General features: G+C 37.6%; 2 protein-coding genes across 7 annotated transcripts in view; one reads left to right on the top strand and one right to left on the bottom strand.

Moving 5' to 3' along the window:
• The window catches only part of LOC107592563 (SRSF protein kinase 1-like), a 52,559-nt gene extending 48,234 nt beyond the window's left edge, over positions 1–4,325 (top strand). For all 6 annotated transcript variants that reach the window (XM_016282092.1, XM_016282095.1, XM_016282097.1 and 3 more), the window contains 3 exons: positions 1,329–1,398; positions 2,599–2,691; positions 2,974–4,325. In XM_016282092.1, coding sequence (XP_016137578.1) covers positions 1,329–1,398; positions 2,599–2,691; positions 2,974–3,158 — 348 coding nt within the window. In that variant the 3' untranslated portion in view covers positions 3,159–4,325. The remainder of the gene's footprint in view (positions 1–1,328; positions 1,399–2,598; positions 2,692–2,973) is intronic.
• A 1,327-nt stretch (positions 4,326–5,652) lies between these two features.
• On the bottom strand, positions 5,653–11,371 carry LOC107592561 (tetraspan membrane protein of hair cell stereocilia homolog). Its single transcript, XM_016282091.1, has 3 exons — positions 10,960–11,371; positions 8,725–8,964; positions 5,653–6,095 (listed from the first exon to the last, which is right to left on the bottom strand). Exons 1-3 carry the CDS (start codon positions 11,369–11,371, stop codon positions 6,085–6,087), a joined length of 663 nt encoding a protein of 220 aa, XP_016137577.1. The 3' UTR covers positions 5,653–6,084.
• Between the last annotated feature and the right edge of the window lie 10,230 nt (positions 11,372–21,601).

Raw genomic sequence — 21,601 nt, 5'->3', positions numbered from 1 at the left:
AGAGAATGAATTAGCATTTTCAATCAGCCCGTCTGCTGTTTTTGTTCAGACCGATGTGCAAATCAACCCATGTTTTTATGCTGCAAACACGCAGAGTTGTAAATGTGAACTGGTGGATCGACAAGAAGATAATGCATTATAAAAATCTAAAGAAGACAGTAAAATATATTTAGATGTTAATTAATATAATAATTGATTGATCATTGTTTAAATTAATATAACGGATACTTTTGACTCATCCATTTTCTTAAAAATGGTTTAAAGGCTGAAATGTGAAGTTTATCATTTTATAAAACTTTTTGTTTTTGTGAAACCTGTACCTGAACAGTAAATCATGCTTTTTACAGTCATTTTACAGTTTAATATATTAACAGACTTTTCCCTACCTCGCTCATATGGTATTAATTTTATTTTTTGTCTTAAAAAGAGCTTAAAAATCCTGCAGATACCCTGAATAGGGAATAAATCTCCACTTGTGAAGTGTGCAGTTCCAAAACATCAAAGTTTCATATCAGCAGCTCTGTTGCAAAAATCCAGTGGGCTGAGTTTTGTGTTAGCATGCTGCTAAAATAATGACTCGATACTCAAATATGATTCCAGTAGTTTTATTTTTGCATGTTGCTAAAGTAATGACTCAACACTCAAATTTCATTCCAGTAGCTTTGCATTAACATGCTGCTAAAGTAATGATTCAATATGCAAATTTGATTCCAGTAGAGTTTTGTTAACATGTTGACAAGGTAATGAATATAAATTTGATTCCAATAGTTTTGTGTTAGCATTTTGTTGAATTAATGTCTTGACATTAAAATTTCACTGCAGTATTTTTATATTAGCATGTTGTTAAGGATATGACTGCTTTTTTGCATTATTTTGGACACCCATGGTGCCTTGTAATGCTGTCTAGGGCAGCAGCTCAACAGTTTTTGGAACAGAGCTAATGTCTAGTCAAGCTGGAGTCAGAGGTCTTAGAGGAAGGTGACTCGATGACTGACTTCTGCTCTCCGAGCGTTTCATCGAGCGCTGCTGACGCCGGTCCCGTGGCATTTGTCCTGCTCCGCAGTGCACAGACTCTGCACCTTTTTTTAAGCAGTAGGGCCAGACCCACCAAGAGAGGTTAAACTCAGTCTGAATCAGCATTTCAAACCCACTGCGTAACAATAGAGTCTCGCGAGCTGCACTCACTGTGTGCTGGCTTCAGTCCGAGCAGGGCTGAGAAGGTTGGTTTGGCCTTTCAGACATTAGCCTACCACCTAGAGAATTTGATACTAGGATTGCTATCTCCACACACACACACGCATGCGTTCTCAAAGTGTGTCTCTCCCTAGGCATTTGAGCTGGCAACAGGCGATTACCTGTTTGAGCCTCACTCCGGAGAGGATTATTCCAGAGATGAAGGTAATTTTTCTTCCACAGGTTTGGAATTCAGCCCACATGACTTCTGCAGACCCGCAGCCAATCAAAAGCTCCAGCACATAAACTAACAGTCGCATCTGGAGAACAAATCACAGCGTGCCTATTAATTAGCACTTGAACGAGAGCCATTTCTAGTGTCATAATGACGCCCGATGCATCCATTTCTCAAACGCAGTGTAATATTTGCGCTGTCATTATGGAGGTGGCACTGGGGAGTGAATGGCCAGAGAGGTTTCGGCCTCTGAGCTGTTTTAGAAAAGCCATGTTATAGTCTCCTGAAATCTTGAAACATGGCAGTTTTTGCGTTGCTGATTGTCACAGTATTCCTGCAGTGCTGAAATATACAATATAGTAACTAGGGATGCAGAATATATCAATACTACATTAGCTTTTTTTAATTTAACGGGTTTTTTTGTGCATGTTGTTTCATTTTTACAGTCAGATTACATTTGCCATCACTAACTTTATCGCATCTATTCACGTCTTTGCATTGACTTTGTATGTAACCTATTCGCGCAAACAATTAAATTCGCTTGTGGTGTGCACACACCATTAGGGTTCATCTTTAAAATCACTAATTTTATCTTGAACAAATATTGAAACGAATAGAAATTTTTCATATTGTACATTAAAATGTTGATACTTTTTGTTTTTGAAAGGATTGATTTTATTTTTTAATTATACAAAATAATACAGAATTTTAATGAGCAATTTACCGTTTTTTAGCTATAACCAAATTCGTTTTTAAAATAAATTAATATCGGCAACAATTTTTAATAGCACAGCCCTAATAGTAACAGGTAAATAATCCATTTTTATCTTATAAAATTAATAGTTTTTTATACTTTTAAAAATATGTTTTTATAAAATGTTCTATGCTGTATATTTTATTACATAGTTATTGTTTAAGCAGTAATGCACTAGTTTTTGTGAAAGGTCCTGTAGTAATCAGTAAATTGAAAAATGATATTGTTTGGTGCATATTTCAAAATATGTGCATATTTCAAAAGTCATATTAAAAAAAAAAAAAAGCCTATTCTAATTCAAGGACAAACATGAATTGGCAGGACAACACATGGCAATTTTAGCACATCCATTCATGTAAAGTTTTAAAAGTTCCATCTATAACTTAAATGTAAATGTCAGAAGCTTTATCTCGAGCCTTTTTTCTACTGCAAACAGATCACATCGCGCTGATCATCGAGCTGCTGGGGAAGATTCCTCGTAAACTCATCACGAACGGCAAATATTCCAAGGAATTTTTCACCAAGAAAGGTACATCTGTCAATAGACACTTGATACATGAGCGATTGCTTAACTAATGTGTTTCACTTACTTCATAAACTTGCTGGCAGTGTTCAGTAGCTTTGTGTGAATGTCACAGTTTGATTGATGGGGTATGTCTGCACTCCCATTATTAGTATAGCTATACATTTTTTAGTATGTGCGTAAATGTGTAGTCCATATAGCCGCTCTTATTTCTGTTTTAAAACTGATAGTTCCAGTTCTAACTTCTGATTGGATGTGGATGTGTCCATGTATTTATTTGTGCGCTAGGGGACCTAAGGCACATAACCAAGCTGAAGCCGTGGGGTTTGCAGGACGTGCTGGCCGAAAAGTATGAATGGCCCCGAGAGGAAGCCCAGAATTTCTCAGACTTCCTCCTCCCGATGTTGGACCTCATCCCAGAGAAAAGAGCCACGGCTGCCGAGTGCCTCCGTCATTCCTGGATCACCTCCTAGTGGCCAAAAAGCTCCAAACACACACACACACACTTCTCTGAACTCATGAATGCTCCCCACTGGCAGACGCGGTCTTAAGAGCCGTGCCTGGTGTCATGGCAGATATTAGCCGCGAGTACAAGAAGATCCAGTTCTCAAATTGTTGTTGCTTTTTTATGTAATTGGTATAATTTGTGTACTGTCATTACAGTGGTTTGTGCTCTTGCTAATTTATCTAACAGCCACTTCTCTTATCGATTTCTGTCATATCACAGGATGGTTTGACACATCAGAATTGATTTATCTTCTTAAGAGATTCGACTTTGTTCCACTTCTCTCTGTTTTCTTAAAAGCGTAGTGTTGCAGTAAGTCGGACTCAGTAGCTGATTGTGGTGTTTTTTTCACTGTATTAAAAAAAGAGATTGTTAATCACAGCTTCCTTCAAACTGTTTTCCATATCTTCACAAGGGGTTTTACATCAGCTGTCTGAATGAAGGGAACATGAATGGACATTTTTGAAGTTATAAGAGTGTTTCAGAAGTCTTCATATTGAATGTGAGCTACTATACAGTGTAAGAGAAACACACATATATTTTTACCACAAAGGGCAAAAAGAACTCAAAGTAGAGAAATGCTAACCCTTCATGTGTCACAAAATCCATAAAGGACTATCATGTTTTTTTTGTTTGTTTGTTTTTTTTAAGTAATGACGTTTAACATGTGAATGCCAGGGAATAGTTTTGGTATCAAGGTCTATTTCTGTTACAAAATCTGTGAAAACATTCGACATTATGTACATACTCGTACCAAAGAGTTGGTTCTTCACACAATCAGTGCTGTACAGACTTAAGTCCCATCATTGTGTACAGTTTTGCTATGAATGAATGGCTTAAGGAAAATGTTTGAGAATCACTGATTTAGAGATGCCTTGAAATGAATCTGCAATGATCTGTGCGTCTTTCTGAGCTTTTTTTTTTCCCTACAGTGTTGATTCAAACAATATCCCAGCTTGACTTTGAAGGGCCTTTTGCTTTCTCTTCTGGATGAGGCGATTTCATGTGACCTTTTACAGCATCACAAATATCATCTGCTGTCTCCTTTTTCATGAATGTCTCTGCTGTTGATTGTCCAGCATTGGACTAAAATTGTTTCTGTAGTAACTTCAAATAAAGATTTGAAATGGCAAAAGGCTTTTGTAGTTTGGATTAACTTTTTGGTTCTGATTCATAATGCAAGCTATGAGCGTATCCGGTTTAATTTTGGAATGAATTTCTTATGTTTATTTCAATTCGTCAACATTGTTTCGAAAGCAGCCATCACCAGACTTTAAGCATGTTAAATTCCTTTGGACACCACAACAGTTGTGAGACTGTCACATTATGTGGCGTCTTTTTTAAAAACATAACTCCAAAATGTAAAAAATATACAATTTACTCTAACTTCCTGCAACACTGCAGATTTAAAGTTTGTGCATAAGATTCCTGTTGAAAAAAACAGCATATGCTGGTTAGGTATGTTTTGATGCTGGTTTAAGCTGGTCCTTTGCTGGTTTATGCTGGTCCTTTTGCTGGTTTATGCTGGTCATGTGCTGGCAAAGGACCAGCATAAACCAGCAAAGGACCAGTCTAAACCAGCAAAGGACCAGCATAAACCAGCAAAGGACCAGTCTAAACCAGCAAAGGACCAGCATACCAGCATAAACCAGCAAAGGACCAGCTTAAACCAGCAAAGGACCAGCTTAAACCAGCAAAAGGACCAGTCTAAACCAGCAAAGGACCAGCTTAAACCAGCAAAGGACCAGTCTAAACCAGCAAAGGACCAGCTTAAACCAGCAAAGGACCAGCATAAACCAGCAAAGGACCAGCATAAACCAGCAAAGGACCAGCATAAACCAGCAAAGGACCAGTTTAAACCAGCAAAGGACCAGCTTAAACCAGCATCCCAGCGTCAAAACATACCTAACCAGCATATGCTGGGTTTTTCAACAGGTTATGCGGCAACAGGTCCTCACGTGATATGAATTCACAGGTCAGAATTGTCCAAACTTCAGATTTGGAATGCAGTAAAATGCTAAACTTCTTTGCATGAGCTTGTATATGAATGAAAGTTAATGGAACAGGAACTGCAGTGTAACCACCTCTTTAATGATGTAACTAGCAGAAAGAGCCACTGAACAAATCAGGTAACAAATCTGAATCTTTTAAGCAAACATTTAAAATATTCGAGTCCCTGACTGGTATGAATGAAAGTCCCCACTACAGGGTGGAGCAGGATTTTGGACCAATGAGATTCACTGTGGGTGGGGCTAGTCGATGTGACTTCATATGAATAGTGTTTAGTTCAGATTTCATATGCTGGGTTTTTCAACAGGTTATGCGGCAACAGGTCCTCACGTGATATGAATTCACAGGTCAGAATTGTCCAAACTTCAGATTTGGAATGCAGTAAAATGCTAAACTTCTTTGCATGAGCTTGTATATGAATGAAAGTTAATGGAACAGGAACTGCAGTGTAACCACCTCTTTAATGATGTAACTAGCAGAAAGAGCCACTGAACAAATCAGGTAACAAATCTGAATCTTTTAAGCAAACATTTAAAATATTCGAGTCCCTGACTGGTATGAATGAAAGTCCCCACTACAGGGTGGAGCAGGATTTTGGACCAATGAGATTCACTGTGGGTGGGGCTAGTCGATGTGACTTCATATGAATAGAAATCAGTTTAGTTCAGATTTCATTTTTTTTAACACTCAATTTGACTTTGGTCTCAAAATATAAAACTGCTGTAAATATATATTAGAAATACTGCCTGAAGTAGCCTCAAAGGTGGCAATTACTTACTATAGAAACATATTAAATAATTATTTTTCTTCATATTTCCTTCAGATAGCCAGAAAGTAGCCTGTAAACCCACAGGGTCCAATGAGCCTGATGATGTGCAGGGTCTTCATGCTTCCTCTAAGGACAAAAAAAGAACTATATTAGTTTCTCAATAACTTTCACAGCATTGCATGAGGATTATGAGAACAGGAATCGCATGATTAATAGTGTTTTGCTGTGTTCTTGCAAGTGACAATGTGAAAGGCACACATTAATGCACACAAATCTATCACAGCTAATAGAATTCATTTGACTAGCGCTAGCATTTTACTAGAGAGCACAAAAGGAATCCTGTCTCTCTGGGCATTGTTATTTTTACACAGCAGAAGATACATGAGCTTTTTCCTTCAAAAAGAAGCAACTTTACACCGCCATGAGAGACCTGCTTCAGTTTGATCAGAGATCAAATGCTGAAGACTAGAACACGGGTGCTGTAAAAAGAAACAAAACACCATCTGCCTGTCTTTTCTATAATATATTGAGGAATAATTCACCAAACAAAATAAATTTGTCATTGCTATTTTAAAACCGTATGACTGTTTTTCCTCTAAAAGTTTATGGTAACCAGTGCTGGGTAGTAACTGGTTTTATGTAATCTGATTCCACAAATTAAGTACTTGTAATTAGATTACATTACATGTTAAAATGCTCATAACCAGATTACATTAACACATTACATTTGTCGCCATCTCTGTTTGAATCCTGCAATTGCAGTTATTTGCAGATTCTTCTTTACGTGGGTTGTGCATCGGCTCCTCAGCGCAGATGAATCTAATGTTTTGAGGAGTATGTGTGGCTGTCAGTCACCGCACCGGTGTGGATATTCACTGTACTGCGGAATCACAGATACTACGTATACTACTTATTTTTCTATTCATTCTATCTATCTATCTATCTATCTATCTATCTATCTATCTATCTATCTATCTATCTATCTGTCTGTCTGTCTGTCTGTCTATCTATCTATCTATCTATCTATCTATCTATCTATCTATCTATCTATCTATCTATCTATCTATCTATCTATCTATCTATCTATCTATCTATCTATCTATCGTTCATTAACATTAATTTGTGCGCAGCCTACATTACAAACTGTCCTGTTTAATGCAATTGGTCAACTCGCTGTTGTTTTGAGCAAATGAATTGCATTCCCACTGAAAAACAAGCGTTCTAGCGTGAAAACGTTGCCTATAAACAGTGTTGCTTGCTTAGTAGTCTCAGCCTCAGACGTCACACCCACGGACCGTTGGCTGAACGTCTGATGCATACGGCACACAAAATTGGAAACACTTAAGGCAGGGGTGCCCAAACTGGGTCCTGGAGGGCCGGTGTCCTGCAGAGTTTAGTTCCAACCCCAATTAAACACACCTGAACCAGCTAATCAAGCACTTATAGGCATACTAGAAACTTACCAGCAGGTGTGTTGAGGCAAGATGGAGCTAAACTCTGCAGGACACCGGCCCTCCAGGACCGAGTTTGGACACCCCTGATTTAAGGAGTTTTGAAGTCGTCATCGGATTGGTTGAATTATACAGGATTTCCGGGAGTCGTGTGTGTCGCGTTCTTTAACGTTCCGCCTGGAAACAAAGGTGCCGTGACGTCAAACCCCCTCATGTTAGAAGAAAGCCGTCGTGTTTACAACTGTGAGGCTGAACGTCTGATGCATACGGCACACAAAATTGGAAACACTTAAGGCAGGGGTGCCCAAACTGGGTCCTGGAGGGCCGGTGTCCTGCAGAGTTTAGTTCCAACCCCAATTAAACACACCTGAACCAGCTAATCAAGCACTTATAGGCATACTAGAAACTTACCAGCAGGTGTGTTGAGGCAAGATGGAGCTAAACTCTGCAGGACACCGGCCCTCCAGGACCGAGTTTGGACACCCCTGATTTAAGGAGTTTTGAAGTCGTCATCGGATTGGTTGAATTATACAGGATTTCCGGGAGTCGTGCGTGTCGCGTTCTTTAACGTTCTGCCTGGAAACAAAGGTGCCGTGACGCCAAACCCCCTCACGTTAGAAGAAAGCCGTCGTGTTTACAACTGTGATAATGAGTGCTTATCGGGATCAACTAAACACTGGATTTTCGAAAGTATGTGAAATATTTAAAGTTCGCGGCATAGAATCTTTAAAATACATCCAAGAGTTTTACACACGGTATGCTATTGTGGGGACATTTCCACGCCCCTAAACATGACGCGGCACAAAACGAAATGTGATTGGTTGCTTTAACTGTCAGTCGTATAGCCTCTTGGGCGGTTCTTGCCATTCAAACCGGCCAAGGTTCCCAGACCTTCTGCCATCAGTCTGAAGGTCTGGCTACGCGAGACTACTTGCTTGGGAACTAATGTCAAGCTTACGTGACTCTGTTCTCTGGAATCCTGTCAAGCAGAGGACTTCTATATTCCGATTGGTTGCTGCTGTACCACGTCATACCTCATTACCATAAAGTTGACCTGACTTCAACTCTACTCGATGCCCACACCGTCCAAGACGTGCTGCAGCAGGCCCACATTGAAAATGAATGACTTCCGGCCACTTTGACGCTCACGCTGGCGGCGGTGTGAGCGCACAGTAAGTAGTCAGAATACATTACCTAAAATGTGTAATGTAATAGATGACGCGACTAATTACAATTTTCGTCATGTAGTTTGTAATCAGTAATGGACTACAATTTGCACGTAATCTAGCCAGTACAGAAAGTACCTTTTTTCTCCTCCACCTGGAAGTCTTCTGGCAGCAGTTTGTCTTGCCGGTTACCCAGTACAAATGCCAGGAAGGATAATGTGAGCGAGTCCATGATGCTGATGATGGCCAGGATATACGCCCAGCGCACTGTGCAGTTACCCAGCGTGTATTTATCTGTCCGCTGACCACACATCCTCTTCACCTCCTCTGAGTCCCAGCCGTCTGGATAGATCATACAGCCTATGACCATACAAGTTGCTGAAGATGAGAAGAAGAAAAAAAAAGTCAGATAAAGATGACATGAAAATGATACATTTTTGTGGTTTCTTAAAGCATTTTGTGTTTTATAATTGCTCTGATTAAATTTAGCTGACAATCCATTAAACAGAAATGGCCTAAAGTTCATATAACAGTTCCAGTCCTTGTATTTGATTGGCTGAGCTGCGTTCAGCGCTACTCACTCAAGTCACCTTTATTTCTATAGTGCTTTATACAATACAGATTGTTTCAAAGGAGCTTCATAGCAATAAACAGGAAAATGTCAGAATTACAAAAATTACAAAAAAAAATTCAGAATTACAAAATTACAAAAAAAACATTTGTTGTTATTTTGAAGTTTCAATTCATCAAAAAATTGTGAAAAAATGTTTCACGGTTTCCAGAAAAACAGAATGATTTCTGAGGAATGACACTGAAGACTGGAGTAATGGCTCAGATTTGCCATCAACGGAATGAAGTACATCTTAAAATATATTAAAACAGAAAAGAGTTATTTGAATTGATAATTTCACAATATTATTGTTCTTACTGTATTTTGATCAAATAAATGCAGCCTCTCTGAGCATAAGAGACTTCATTCAAAAACATTCAAATTCTAGTATATTTCCATTGGTGGAGCAAAAACAGAAAACATTAACTGCCAACAGTGTGTTTAAAACTTAGCACAGTTTCTGGTGTGATAACATTTCAATTTGTCTTTATCATTGGGCAATATGATGTAAATGTTCAATATTTTTTGTAGACTTTAATATTGAAGTCTATAGAAAGTAACTTTCAAAACATAAACCCACCCTGAGAATTATTCACTGGAGAAATGCATGACTCCTTCGCATTATAGTCAAAAATACTCTTGGCTAGCAGAAATACTTTGCACTGGGACTGTTGCCTGGCAACTTCAGCCACACTTAACTCATCATTTATTATTCATATGACAATATACTCTGTGCAGGGCAGCTGGTGCTGCTGTGGGTATTGCTTTACACACACTCTGTCTCTCTCACTCTCATTATCACTCTCACTTTCGTTTAATGAGTATGCATTGCAAATACATTGTTATGTAACATGATGTGATGAGAGGGTTATCTGTGTCCTCATTGATCAATTCATTAGAGAGGATGAGACTTAAACACACTATATTTCGCAACACAGCACAATTTGCAATGTATTCCATTGATATACTGTAAAGCAGCATTGCCTGTCAATAAGATGTGGAACTATCCAGGGTGCTGAAGTCCTGAGTAACCTCATGCATTACAAGCCTCAAGAATGTAACTGAACTTTGGAGCATCTGAAGAGGCAATTAACTCAGACTACATTAATTGCATTAATAAAACTGATAAAAAAGATTTTCATTTGGGTTAATTGAAATAAATCTGTAATAAAATATAAATTTTTGATGAAAACTTAATTTTTTAAATTTCAATTAGTTGCCAAGGCAACATTTCAAATTTGTTCACATTTTAAATACTAAAACATAAATACATAACTAAAACTAAAATAAAACAGAAATAAAAAAAAGCAAAAACTTAAAAAAATAAAATGACAAAGTTCGAACTAAAATTAAAACTAAAAATATAAAATAAAACTAATTCAAAATATTAATAAATACTATAAAAGTATATAAATAATACAAAATTAACACAACATTTAAAACACATAGAAATGGCTTAATGTTATTGCATTAGATAATAAATTATTAAATGACATCTGCAAACAGATTATGTCACTTTAAACAAAACAAAGCAACAAATAAATGTCACTTGGTTTGATATATCATAAATTAAAGATTTTATATTTTTAAGAAAATACATTTTAAATGTAACTTAAATGTCCAAATAATTTCTGGGGTGCTGTATATGAAAATAAATTATAATATATATAATATCATTATTATTGAACCACCAATGCAAAACATATTATATTATAATTAATGTTTATGTCATTAATAAAACTGAAATTCAGGGAAATACTAACCAGCTGCTAGCTGCATCCATGCGCAGATCTTATACACGCTGCCTGAGTTGCAGAAAAAGAACAAACTAAAGCAGACAATAGTCCCCACGATCAGCAGCAAAGAGATCCCAACGAAGAACATAGCGGTTTTGAAGGCACCTGAAGGTATAGATCCAAAGTCCAAAGCACTGCCCTTACACACCAGCTCTCCTGTGATGGGGTTCCCAATGCAGTAGTGAAAAAGCCCGAAGTATCCTGACTGAGGGGTGTCAACACTGTCTCCAATCCAGTAAGGCTGAATGAAGACCACCACACAGATGATGGCGAAGCAGATGGTGAAGATAGTCCACAGAACACCAACGGCCCTCGCGTTTCTCACGTAATTTGTGTGATAGATCTTGGCAGCCTCCTGGGCCGATAACATTTTAGTCATGTTTGCTGCAGATGATGGGCCACCTGAAGGTGTGCGTTAAAGCAATGTTCAGACAGTAGACAACTAACAACTTGGTATGTGAGAAAAAAGTCTTCCTTGAATCAATCCACTGCTTGAAATAAAGCTTAACACTCTCAAATAACAAGATTAAAAGAAAAAACGCGCCTGGTCAGTGAACGTCTCCTTTCAGAAGGAAGTGTACAGCTCTAATGTAACCCAGAAGGATTGTAACCTGAGTCTCCACCTGCAGGCCATCAGTGGTTAGATGTATCCTCCGACTGTGCCCATTAGATCCAACAGAAGAGAGAGTTTGAAAGCTGATGAAAGTGCTCTCTTCATTCAGACAAGCACTGTGTGCTGCTGTGAGATCACTGGATTATTAATTAATGGAGGTGCAGAGTTGCACTCTGGCTGTGTGTCAAACCTAGAGAGCTGACTCACCGTCTGTGACTAAAACAGCTCCTTGTCATTCACTGTGCTAATGGTTTTCACTGAAAGTAGACAGACAGAGTCTACAGTCTGTCCGTCTCTTTAGTACCACAGACAGGTAGACAGACAGAGGGAGAGACAGAGAGAGATATAGACAGACAGATAGGCAGACATAAAGATATACAATTGAATTTGAATTGAAATGAATTTGAACTGAATAGATATATAGACAGACAGACAGATATGAGCCTGGTTTCTCCCAAGGTTTTTTCTCCATTCTGTCACTGATGGAGTTTTGGTTCCTTGCCGCTGTCGCCTCTGGCTTGCTTAGTTGGGGACACTTCATTTCCAGCGTTATCGTTGACATAATTGCAAAGATATTATTTAAACTGAACTGAGCTGGATGTTGACATCACTGAATTCAATGATGAACTGTCTTTAACTGAAAAATGAGTGTTTACTATTGTCATTTTGCATTATTGACACTATTTTCCTAATTAATGCTGTTCAGTTGCTTTGTCACAATCTGTATTGTTAAAAGCGCTATATAAATAAAGGTGACTTGACTTGACTTGACATATATAGACAGACAGACGTATAGATAGATATATAGACAGACAGATATATAGATATACAGGCAGACAGATATAGATAGATATATAGACAGACAGGTATAAAGATATACAGGCCATTGAATTTATTTAATACACGAGTTTCACAATTTAAGTTGAATTACTGAAATAAATGAACTTTTCCACGACATTCTAATTTATTGAGATGCACCTGTAGATAGATATATAGACAGACAGGTATATAGATATACAGGCAGACAGATACAGATGGATATATAGACAGACAGGTATATAGATAGATATACAGGCAGACAGATATAGATAGATAAATAAACAGACAGGTATATAGATATACAGACAGACAGATATATAGATATACAGGCAGACAGATACAGATAGATAAATAGACAGACAGATATATAGATATACAGACAGACAGATACAAATGGATATATAGACAGACAGGTATAAAGATAGATATACAGACAGACAGACAGCTATATAGATATACAGGCAGACAGATATAGATAGATAAATAGACAGACATATATATAGATATACAGGCAGACAGATACAGATAGATAAATAGACAGACAGATATATAGATATACAGACAGACAGATACAAATGGATATATAGACAGACAGGTATAAAGATAGATATACAGACAGACAGCTATATAGATATACAGGCAGACAGATATAGATAGATAAATAGACAGACAGATATATAGATATACAGGCAGACAGATATAGATAGATACATAGACAGACAGGTGTATAGATATACAGACAGACAGATATATAAATATACAGACAGACATATATATAGATATACAGACAGACAGATATATAGATATACAGGCAGACAGATACAGATGGATATATAGACAGACAGGTATATAGATAGATATACAGGCAGACAGATATCTTTGGCAAAACCCCCCTGAGTCTCAAAAAATTAAAAAATTAAAAAACTCCCACCAAGAAACAATCCTGACCAAACTGTAAATAAAAGCGGTAGTTAGTGCAGCTCTGCAGAGCCTCAGGCCTGAACATACTTAATGGCAGGATCAGAGGGGACTCTTTAGGGAGGTTCACGTGTTGTTCAGGGCTTGGAGCTGGTGTAGATGACTATGCCATCACTGACATGGACCCATCCTCCTTCAGTGCATTCACTGTCAAACAACAATCTCCCCTTTCTGACCAGAACCAAATTAACATTTATATTATTAAAATACATCATACACCAACACAAAACATACTGGAATCCTGTCAAATGTATCAAATCCAGCAGGGATACAGATGATCTCCAGACAGCACAGACAAATTTATTCAAGCCCTCAATTCTGAAGAACTGAAAACTCGAATCACTACATTTATTAACAAAAAATTTGAAACAACTAAAGATGGTGTTAATTTGGCTACAAATTAAATAAATTATATATCAATCAAAAAACAAGCAAGTAAAACTGAATTGAAAAAGAAAGGCAAAAAATATACTAAAACACCAAAAGTTGAGAAATTGTTTGACTCAGACTGCAAAACATTAAGAAAACTTAATTATCAAATTATTAAAACTGAAACATAAAGAACCAAACAATGCTGCTGACATAAGAACCGAATACTGTTCAATATTAAACAATACAAAAACTCAATCAGAGCGAAAAAGAAACACCATCTGACCAAAGGTTTACAAGAAAATGAACATTCAATAAATCATAATCAGTTCTGGGATATGTGGAATAATCTGAGCACAACAAAACTACAAGAAACATTTTGAAAATGTATATAAAGTAATCCCTCCAAAACAACTCAATGACAATTCAGATCAAACAAAGTCTACAAACTTATGAAAACGCAAGAACTGACCCTTCGCAAAGTTATTCAGCAGTACAACAGAATCGTAAACTTCCTTAACGAACACAGGGTCCTGAACCAGAGTCAGAATGGCTTTCTTATAAATCATAAAACTACTGATCAAATTTACACCCTGCACACCTTAATCAATAATCACGTAAAATAGGCCAAAATCAGAAAAATATGGGCATGCTTTGTCGATTTCAAAAAAGTATATGATTCTATTTGGCACGATGGAAAATATGCAAAAAATCCCTCCAATTCTGGATGCATCTAAAATTGAGTCCCACAGATTCGCGACATTTTAAAGCGCTACAAACCCAAGAACTGACCCCTGAAAAAGTCCTCTCAGTCAGCTGGTTCTGAGCCTTACTAACCTGACTGACTCTACTCACACTAACCAGTCTCAGACCAGCACTGCTTCTCACCCAAACATCAAAATTAATCAAATTATCAAACAATCCAAAAACACATATCTGGAACATTGGGATCACGAAACTAATACACGAAGTAGCCTGCAATTCTATTGAAGTCTAAAATCAAATTATGAATAGGTATAATATCTCCAGAGTGCAAGGGTGCCGGAACAACTTTTTCCAAGGGCCCTGATAAAAGAGGGCCTTTAACAAAGGGTCCAATGAGAGTCCGCAATATGATGCTTTACCCAGTAGGAGGCGCTGTGATATTGTGAAACCACCTCTGCTAGACACTCGGAGGACCAAGAGGGCTTTTAGCTCTGAGTGAGCATCTCATATTTATTTTAATCTCTGATTCAATAACTGCGCTGATTATTCTATTACAGTCAAGTCCTGTGTTCAGGGTTCAGACAGAATTTTATTAATGATACGGTTTAACGTTTACAGATATTGTGTGGCTAAATCAGATTAGCCCTGCTGTCAGTAAAAGTGTATGTGCAAACTACTACATAATCGCCCTGTCTGTTTTAACAATTGGCCCTGGTCCCATTTTTTAAAAGTGACAGAGAGGGACAAATAATGTTGGCATTTAGAGATAATAATGTCACCATCCCCATCACCTGTCTCTCCGGTGCATAATTGCACAATAATTCATGATTAAAATATATGAACCAAAGGTGCTGGGACAATAGCACAACACAGTGGCCCCCTGGGGTTGAATAAGGAAATCAATGAAGTGCTCATCTGCCCAATTCAACCGTCCCACTTGCTTTGTCATGAATAGCCACCAGACGCATGTCAAGTGACGGACAGAACGTGCCATCTGCTGCTCTTGATAGCATTTTGTAGAGCATAGAATCAGCTTATTTTATTTTGCGCCATGGAAAGCATTGATGAATTACAGTGAATTACACAACACCATTAGTACAGAAAGCTTCATAATGTGAACTGACTGCTTTATGATATATTACTAAAGCTTTGCAGCCTTGATGGTAATGTGATTTTCCTCTGGGACAATTTGACCCCCCCCCCCCCCCCCCCACAAAAAAAAAACAATAGATTGTTTGGCCAGTTAATATTCCATCTTACTTTTATATTGTAAATGGAAAGGCAAATCTCGAAGTGTTTGCTTGCTTAGGGTTTGAACAAACACTAATCATTGTACTTTTGTCGAGAAGCGTTGAGAAGAAGATAAGCTTACTTTCATTGAAAGAATGACTCTAGCTACATCCAGAGACCAGAGAGGCTATTTTGACCCTCCAAAAGTCTGTTCTGGGAGTGTTTGGTAACTAAGTGGGTACAAAATTCTGCAAAAAAAAGTTGGATTACACGTGCACTGCTAAACACTGTAATGTTTATGACAGTGACTTCCACTCACTGAACTGTAGGGGGCTCTAAAGTTGCAAAAATACACAAAACTACATAAGGTTGCTTTAAAAGTAGCTCAACTTTAAAAAACGCGACTCTACAGCTTGCGGTTTTAAACACATTTTTACAATAAACATGGGCTTGACTTACTTTTGCAATTGCGCGTGCGTGTTTTGCAGCGTTTCGGCCATAAATCTGTGAATTCTGAAAATTCTGAATTTTATGGAAGGCGGACGGGGTCAAAAGTCTTTATTGTGTGAATGTGAAATTTGAATGTGTGAAATTTGACCGTCAAAAAATCTAATCAAATAAAATAGATCATTTTTGAACATGTTTTTTTGTATGTGTAGACATTCACATTCTGGCTGCGTTAAGGCATCATTTAAAAAAAACATAATTCTACAAAAACTGAAAGTTATTTTGTAATTGTGGGTGACATATTGTAGCTTGTATTTCCATTCCTTTTTTTAATTCAAATGTGAGACGAAACAATACGAAACACAATACAAAATATTAACACGGTGGAAAGACAACAAAGAAAAAAGATAAAAAGAAGAAGAATTAGTAGAGTTTAATTTATGATAAGGAAAGTAATCGACATAAGTTAAAAAAAACGGGACACAAAATGTTCTTCGTGAGTTTCTCATGATTCATGAATCTGTCATGAATCTACTTCACTTTACTGCAATTCAGCAATCCTGTAGGTTTAAAGTTTGCATTCTTTTAATTCAGCTAAGATGCCACGTCAATCTTCTATTGGTGGCCATAAATCTGTGAATTCTGAAAATTCTGAATTTTATGGAAGGCGGACGGGGTCAAAAGTCTTTATTCCGGTGAATGTGTGAAATTTGACCGTCAAAAAATAAAATAAAATAAAATAAAATAAATACAATAAAATAGATCCTTTTTGAACATGTTTATTTTGTATGTGCAGACATTCACATTCTGGCTGCGTTAAGGCATCATTTAAAAAAAACATAATTCTACAAAAACTGAAAGTTATTTTGTAATTGTGGGTGGCATATTGTAGCTTGTATTTCCATTCCTTTTTTAATTCAAATGTGAGACAAAACAATACGAAACACAATACAAAATATTAACACGGTGGAAAGACAACAAAGAAAAAAGATAAAAAGAAGAAGAATTTGTAGAATTTAATTTATGATAAGGAAAGTAATCGACATAAGCTGACAGGATATAAGCTACATAAGTTAAAAAAACGGGACACAAAATGTTCTTCATGAGTTTCTCATGATTCATGAATCTGTCATGAATCTACTTCACTTTACTGCAATTCAGCAATCCTGTAGGTTTAAAGTTTGCATTCTTTTAATTCAGCTAAGATGCCACGTCAATCTTCTATTGGGCACATGTCTTCGTGATACAAAATCACAGGGCAGAGTTCACCGAACTTGACATTTGGGGAATGCAGCAAAATTCACACGAGTTTGCGTTTTCCTGTCTCCCGTATTCGCATACGTATGAATGTAAGTCAATATAACAGAAAGTGAAGTTTCCATTTTCCATTCTCAATAGTGTAGCTATGTGTGAAGCACTGATCAGTTTCAAACAAAGGAGTTTTCAGTTGATCAGCGCGGCAAATTCGCATGACCAACTTGAACATGAACGAAATCTGCATGAGGAACTTTTTTGCACGAAAATCCCAATTGCGCAGATTCGTATCGAAGTGAATGGAATTTGCCCACAACATTTCTCAACAGTAAATGTGACCACATGACATTCTAAAAACATGGTGCTTGGGTTAAAAGTAATTCAACTTTTATAAAAGCCATTTTGCTTTTTTTTTTTTCAATTGCATTGCCCTGCCTCTTTTATTTCTGCTGTGTAAACATGACCATATTTGTATGAATAAAACTTCATTGCACACTGCAACACGACAGGCCTACAGTACATCCAACCAGGCGATTTAATGTCAACCTCTGGTCATTTACTGTGTGGTCTTTCCACAATGTGGCCAGACAGCTGGTGTCCATGAGTGAGGTGTACTTACAGTAATGAGCATTGCACTTCACCAGCAGTATTCTCTAATGACTTGACCCCACTTGTTTTGAGGTCCCTAAAACCTTTTCAGTCTGTCCTTTACTGTAATCCAGACCGCTGATGCGTTTTCATTAAATCTTTATTGTTTACAATCAGGATGAGCAGAGCTCATAAGAAGAGTTGTGTTCTCCTCGTGGCTAAAGGCAGATGCTCATCCTGTGATGTGTTTCGCCCTCAGGTGGAAGTGAGGTTCGTCTATTCACACTTTGTGGACATCCTAAATGCTAGACCATACAAAAGCCTTTTTTTGTTGTCAGGACATGGGTTCTAGTTTTCTTTTTAAAAACCGTTCCCATGGAAACAGCGCACAAAATGCTATTAATAATAAACTGTGTCTGTTACAAAACTGATGGAACATCAATAGGCCCTTCCTCAAAAATGCAAGGGATCATTTTGCAATAATAACCAGCGGACTGGACGTTTTCCACTTCAGGCACAGTTATGTAAAGAATAAATAACATATCATGACATATTCAATACTTTTCTGATTTGCTATGTTTCACAGACAGTGTTACTAAACTGGGCTCTGTCTCTATTGCTCGTTCCATACATGAATGATCTTTCCTGTTATGTGCACTCATGTGGTTTCAAGTGGTCTAGTTTAGACTTGCCTGCTCTTTTTACCCATTCAATACAAAAGAAATCCCTCCCTTTCTGCTCCGCCGTGACCTCACTGTCATCCCCTCCACACACCAGGCCTTTCTGTCCGTCATCTGGCACGAACACTATCAATAACTGTGTCAGTGGGGCAAGTCCCATAGGCTACACTCAGCCCCACTATCCCGAACCCAAACCAGGCCCAGCGTGAAATTCAGAAGCCTTTGGTGGGGGTGAAACAGCACGCGACACAGAATGGAGGCCCCCCGAAGAGACTCTCTTTTGACCACCAGACCGCCCCGGCCATTGACTTCCTTCTCAGCCAACTGTGCGTTCATCACACCATCTTTGCCTTTGTCAACATTCGAAGGGGTAATTATTCCCCTCCTTTATGAAAACCAGATGCCGTTTGTTGCACAGAACAAGCAACTGATTAGCAGTGCAAGCTAATAAAAGCACAGCTAATTTCAAACATAAATTGTGAACGTTGGAATACTTGGCACATCAGGCCATAGAAACTATCTGAAAGTGCTGGGAACACATTATAAACCTTATCAGCTTGTCTCATGAATATTAATTAGATGGCGATAGTTCTTGCAGAAAGTCAGGTAAGGGTGCTTGATTTGCTTGATTAGCGCTTCATTTAATCCACTACTGCTGGGAGAAGCTTCTGCTTGGGCCTAATTTGTTATTTTATGCAACCAGCTAAATATCTTTTCTTTACACATCATCCAAAACTCAAAAAATATGATATGAAGTAGATTTTAGCTTACTTTTAAAAAGAGTACTGAAATAATATACTTTAAAAGATTATAACAGTGAAAACTGCACATCATTGTATGCAATTACTTCAATTGTTTTTGAAATATGATTAAGTGTCCTGATGAACATATTTATGGTAAACTAAAATATACTTTAATGCCTTTTTTTGTCTATTGGAACTTGTATGTCATGTATTTAAATATATTTGTGATTGCACATCTGTAATGATACAGTTTAGAACATTTGGTACATTTAAAATATATTAACTTTGCATGTAAAATTGAATAACACACTTTTATAATTATAATCAAGGACTTACCGTCCTTTAGTGTTATTGACAAAAGAATATTAAAACTCTTCATTTGACATTATTACGAAGTGTACTTAAGTGTGTTAGGAAACAGTGATGAAAGTGGACTTTAAGTACACTTAAGAGGCCATTTATTTCATTAATATTTTCTTGTACGCACACTTTTTAAAAATATATACTTTTTAAGATTTTAAGTACACTACAAGAGCACATTCAATACAATTAAGCAGACTTCATTTTCACAAGGGCTAGTTCACCCAAAAACGGGCGCCAAAGCACCTAAGTTGGAGCACAATGTTCACTTGATCTGGTCTAATGTGAAAAGTAAACTTGCAACATTGTGACTGTGTGTAATTCTACAGTAGAATGTTAAAGGAATAGTTCACCCAGAAATGAAAACTCTGTCCTTATTTATTCACCTGCCTTTATTCCAAATCTGTATGATTTTCGTTCTTCCGTGGAACATAAAAGAGGATATTCTGAGAAATGTCTCAGTTTTTTTGTCCATACAATGTTAATGGGCACCAGAACTGTTCTTCTGTGTACCGTAGAAGAAAGAAAGGCATGCAGGTTTGGAACAAAGAAGGGTGAGTATCCCTCATCACTCTGTTTACTGGAGAAATACACACAGTCAGCGTGTTGCAAGTTGACTTTTCATGTTACACCAGATCAAGTGAACACTGGGCTCTAACCTGGGCGCTTTGGCAAGCCCCTTCGCACACAGATGGTGATGTTGCTGGGGGGAGGATGGATGAAATTTGGGAATGGATGAGGGAGTCTGTGTGTCAACGTGTGTGTGTGTTGTGTGTGTAGCCCAGGGGCACAGATATACACACATGCAGCAGACTGACCTAGATGAAGTCAGAGCTGTCAGCTGACTCTGTGCCTGGCTGTTCCCTCTCTCTCTCTACCTAAATGTGCGGCTGCTGTATTCACAGGATAGAAACAGACATGGACTGTGGCTAATGTGCCCCCCCCCCACACACACACTGAACGAGTCAACCACACCGCTCTTTTCCTGGCTGTTGTATGGAAGCTTTTGTCTAGTGTGGGGCGACCATTAGAGTGAAGTGTGCTGGGATCTGTAAAGACTGGAGCCATGTCATCAAAAACTCTACTGCAATTTTAATTTGTTCAAATTCATCTGCACAGTGCAGAGTTGAATGAATTAGGATTAGTCCTTTGGTAACCCATGGGCAGATATGAGTTAGCAAAAACTGGATGCACAATAATATGGATGCAAAAGGTTGATTAAAGAATGTGAAATTGAATCAGCTTATGACCTCAAAACTAAATATAGCAAACTGCGCAAAAGGGATTAAGGAAACATCAAAGACAAATGAAAATGCACGTCACAATCTGTGTCATTCTGAATATATGGAATATAGTATAGCCTATATGTGTGTGTGTACAACTTGCTATGTATTTATAGGAAAACAGTAAGAAAACAAAACATAGACATACACATATGTACGGTGGCCGAGAAGTGCAAAACAAATCACAATTCTGAAAACAAAATAACAAATTACAAACGCAAATGCAAGTCTAAAAAACAAAATAACAATTCAGAAAACACAACAACAATTCAGAAAACATTATAACAAGTCAGAAAACACAACGACAAATCAGACAAACCGGAAGAGGTAGGTATAGTTTGAGACAGCGCCATTGGTTTGGGATTACTCACCGCTGACTGGACGAGACATCTGTCAATCAACGTATACAGGAAGAACCACCTGAGGAACAGCAGAGTCATGGTAGAAAGTTCGGAGATGGTATTAAAGTAGCTCAGTTTAAATGTATTGTATGAATTGCCCTTACTCTGGAATAAAAAATACGGAGTGTCAATTTACACT

Source organism: Sinocyclocheilus grahami, unplaced genomic scaffold, assembly GCF_001515645.1.
Source record: "Sinocyclocheilus grahami isolate Dianchi unplaced genomic scaffold, SAMN03320097.WGS_v1.1 scaffold154.1, whole genome shotgun sequence".
NCBI lineage: Eukaryota > Metazoa > Chordata > Actinopteri > Cypriniformes > Cyprinidae > Sinocyclocheilus > Sinocyclocheilus grahami.
This window is presented reverse-complemented; position numbering and strand designations above follow the sequence as displayed.

Excerpts from the sequence above, each read along its gene's own strand:
- LOC107592561 (XM_016282091.1), bottom strand. The coding sequence starts at position 11,371 with ATGACTAAAATGTTATCGGCCCAGGAGGCTGCCAAGATCTATCACACA. Across the intron at positions 8,965-10,959 it reads ATGGATGCAGCTAGCAGCTG|CAACTTGTATGGTCATAGGC; the intron begins GTTAGTATTTCC and ends TCTCATCTTCAG.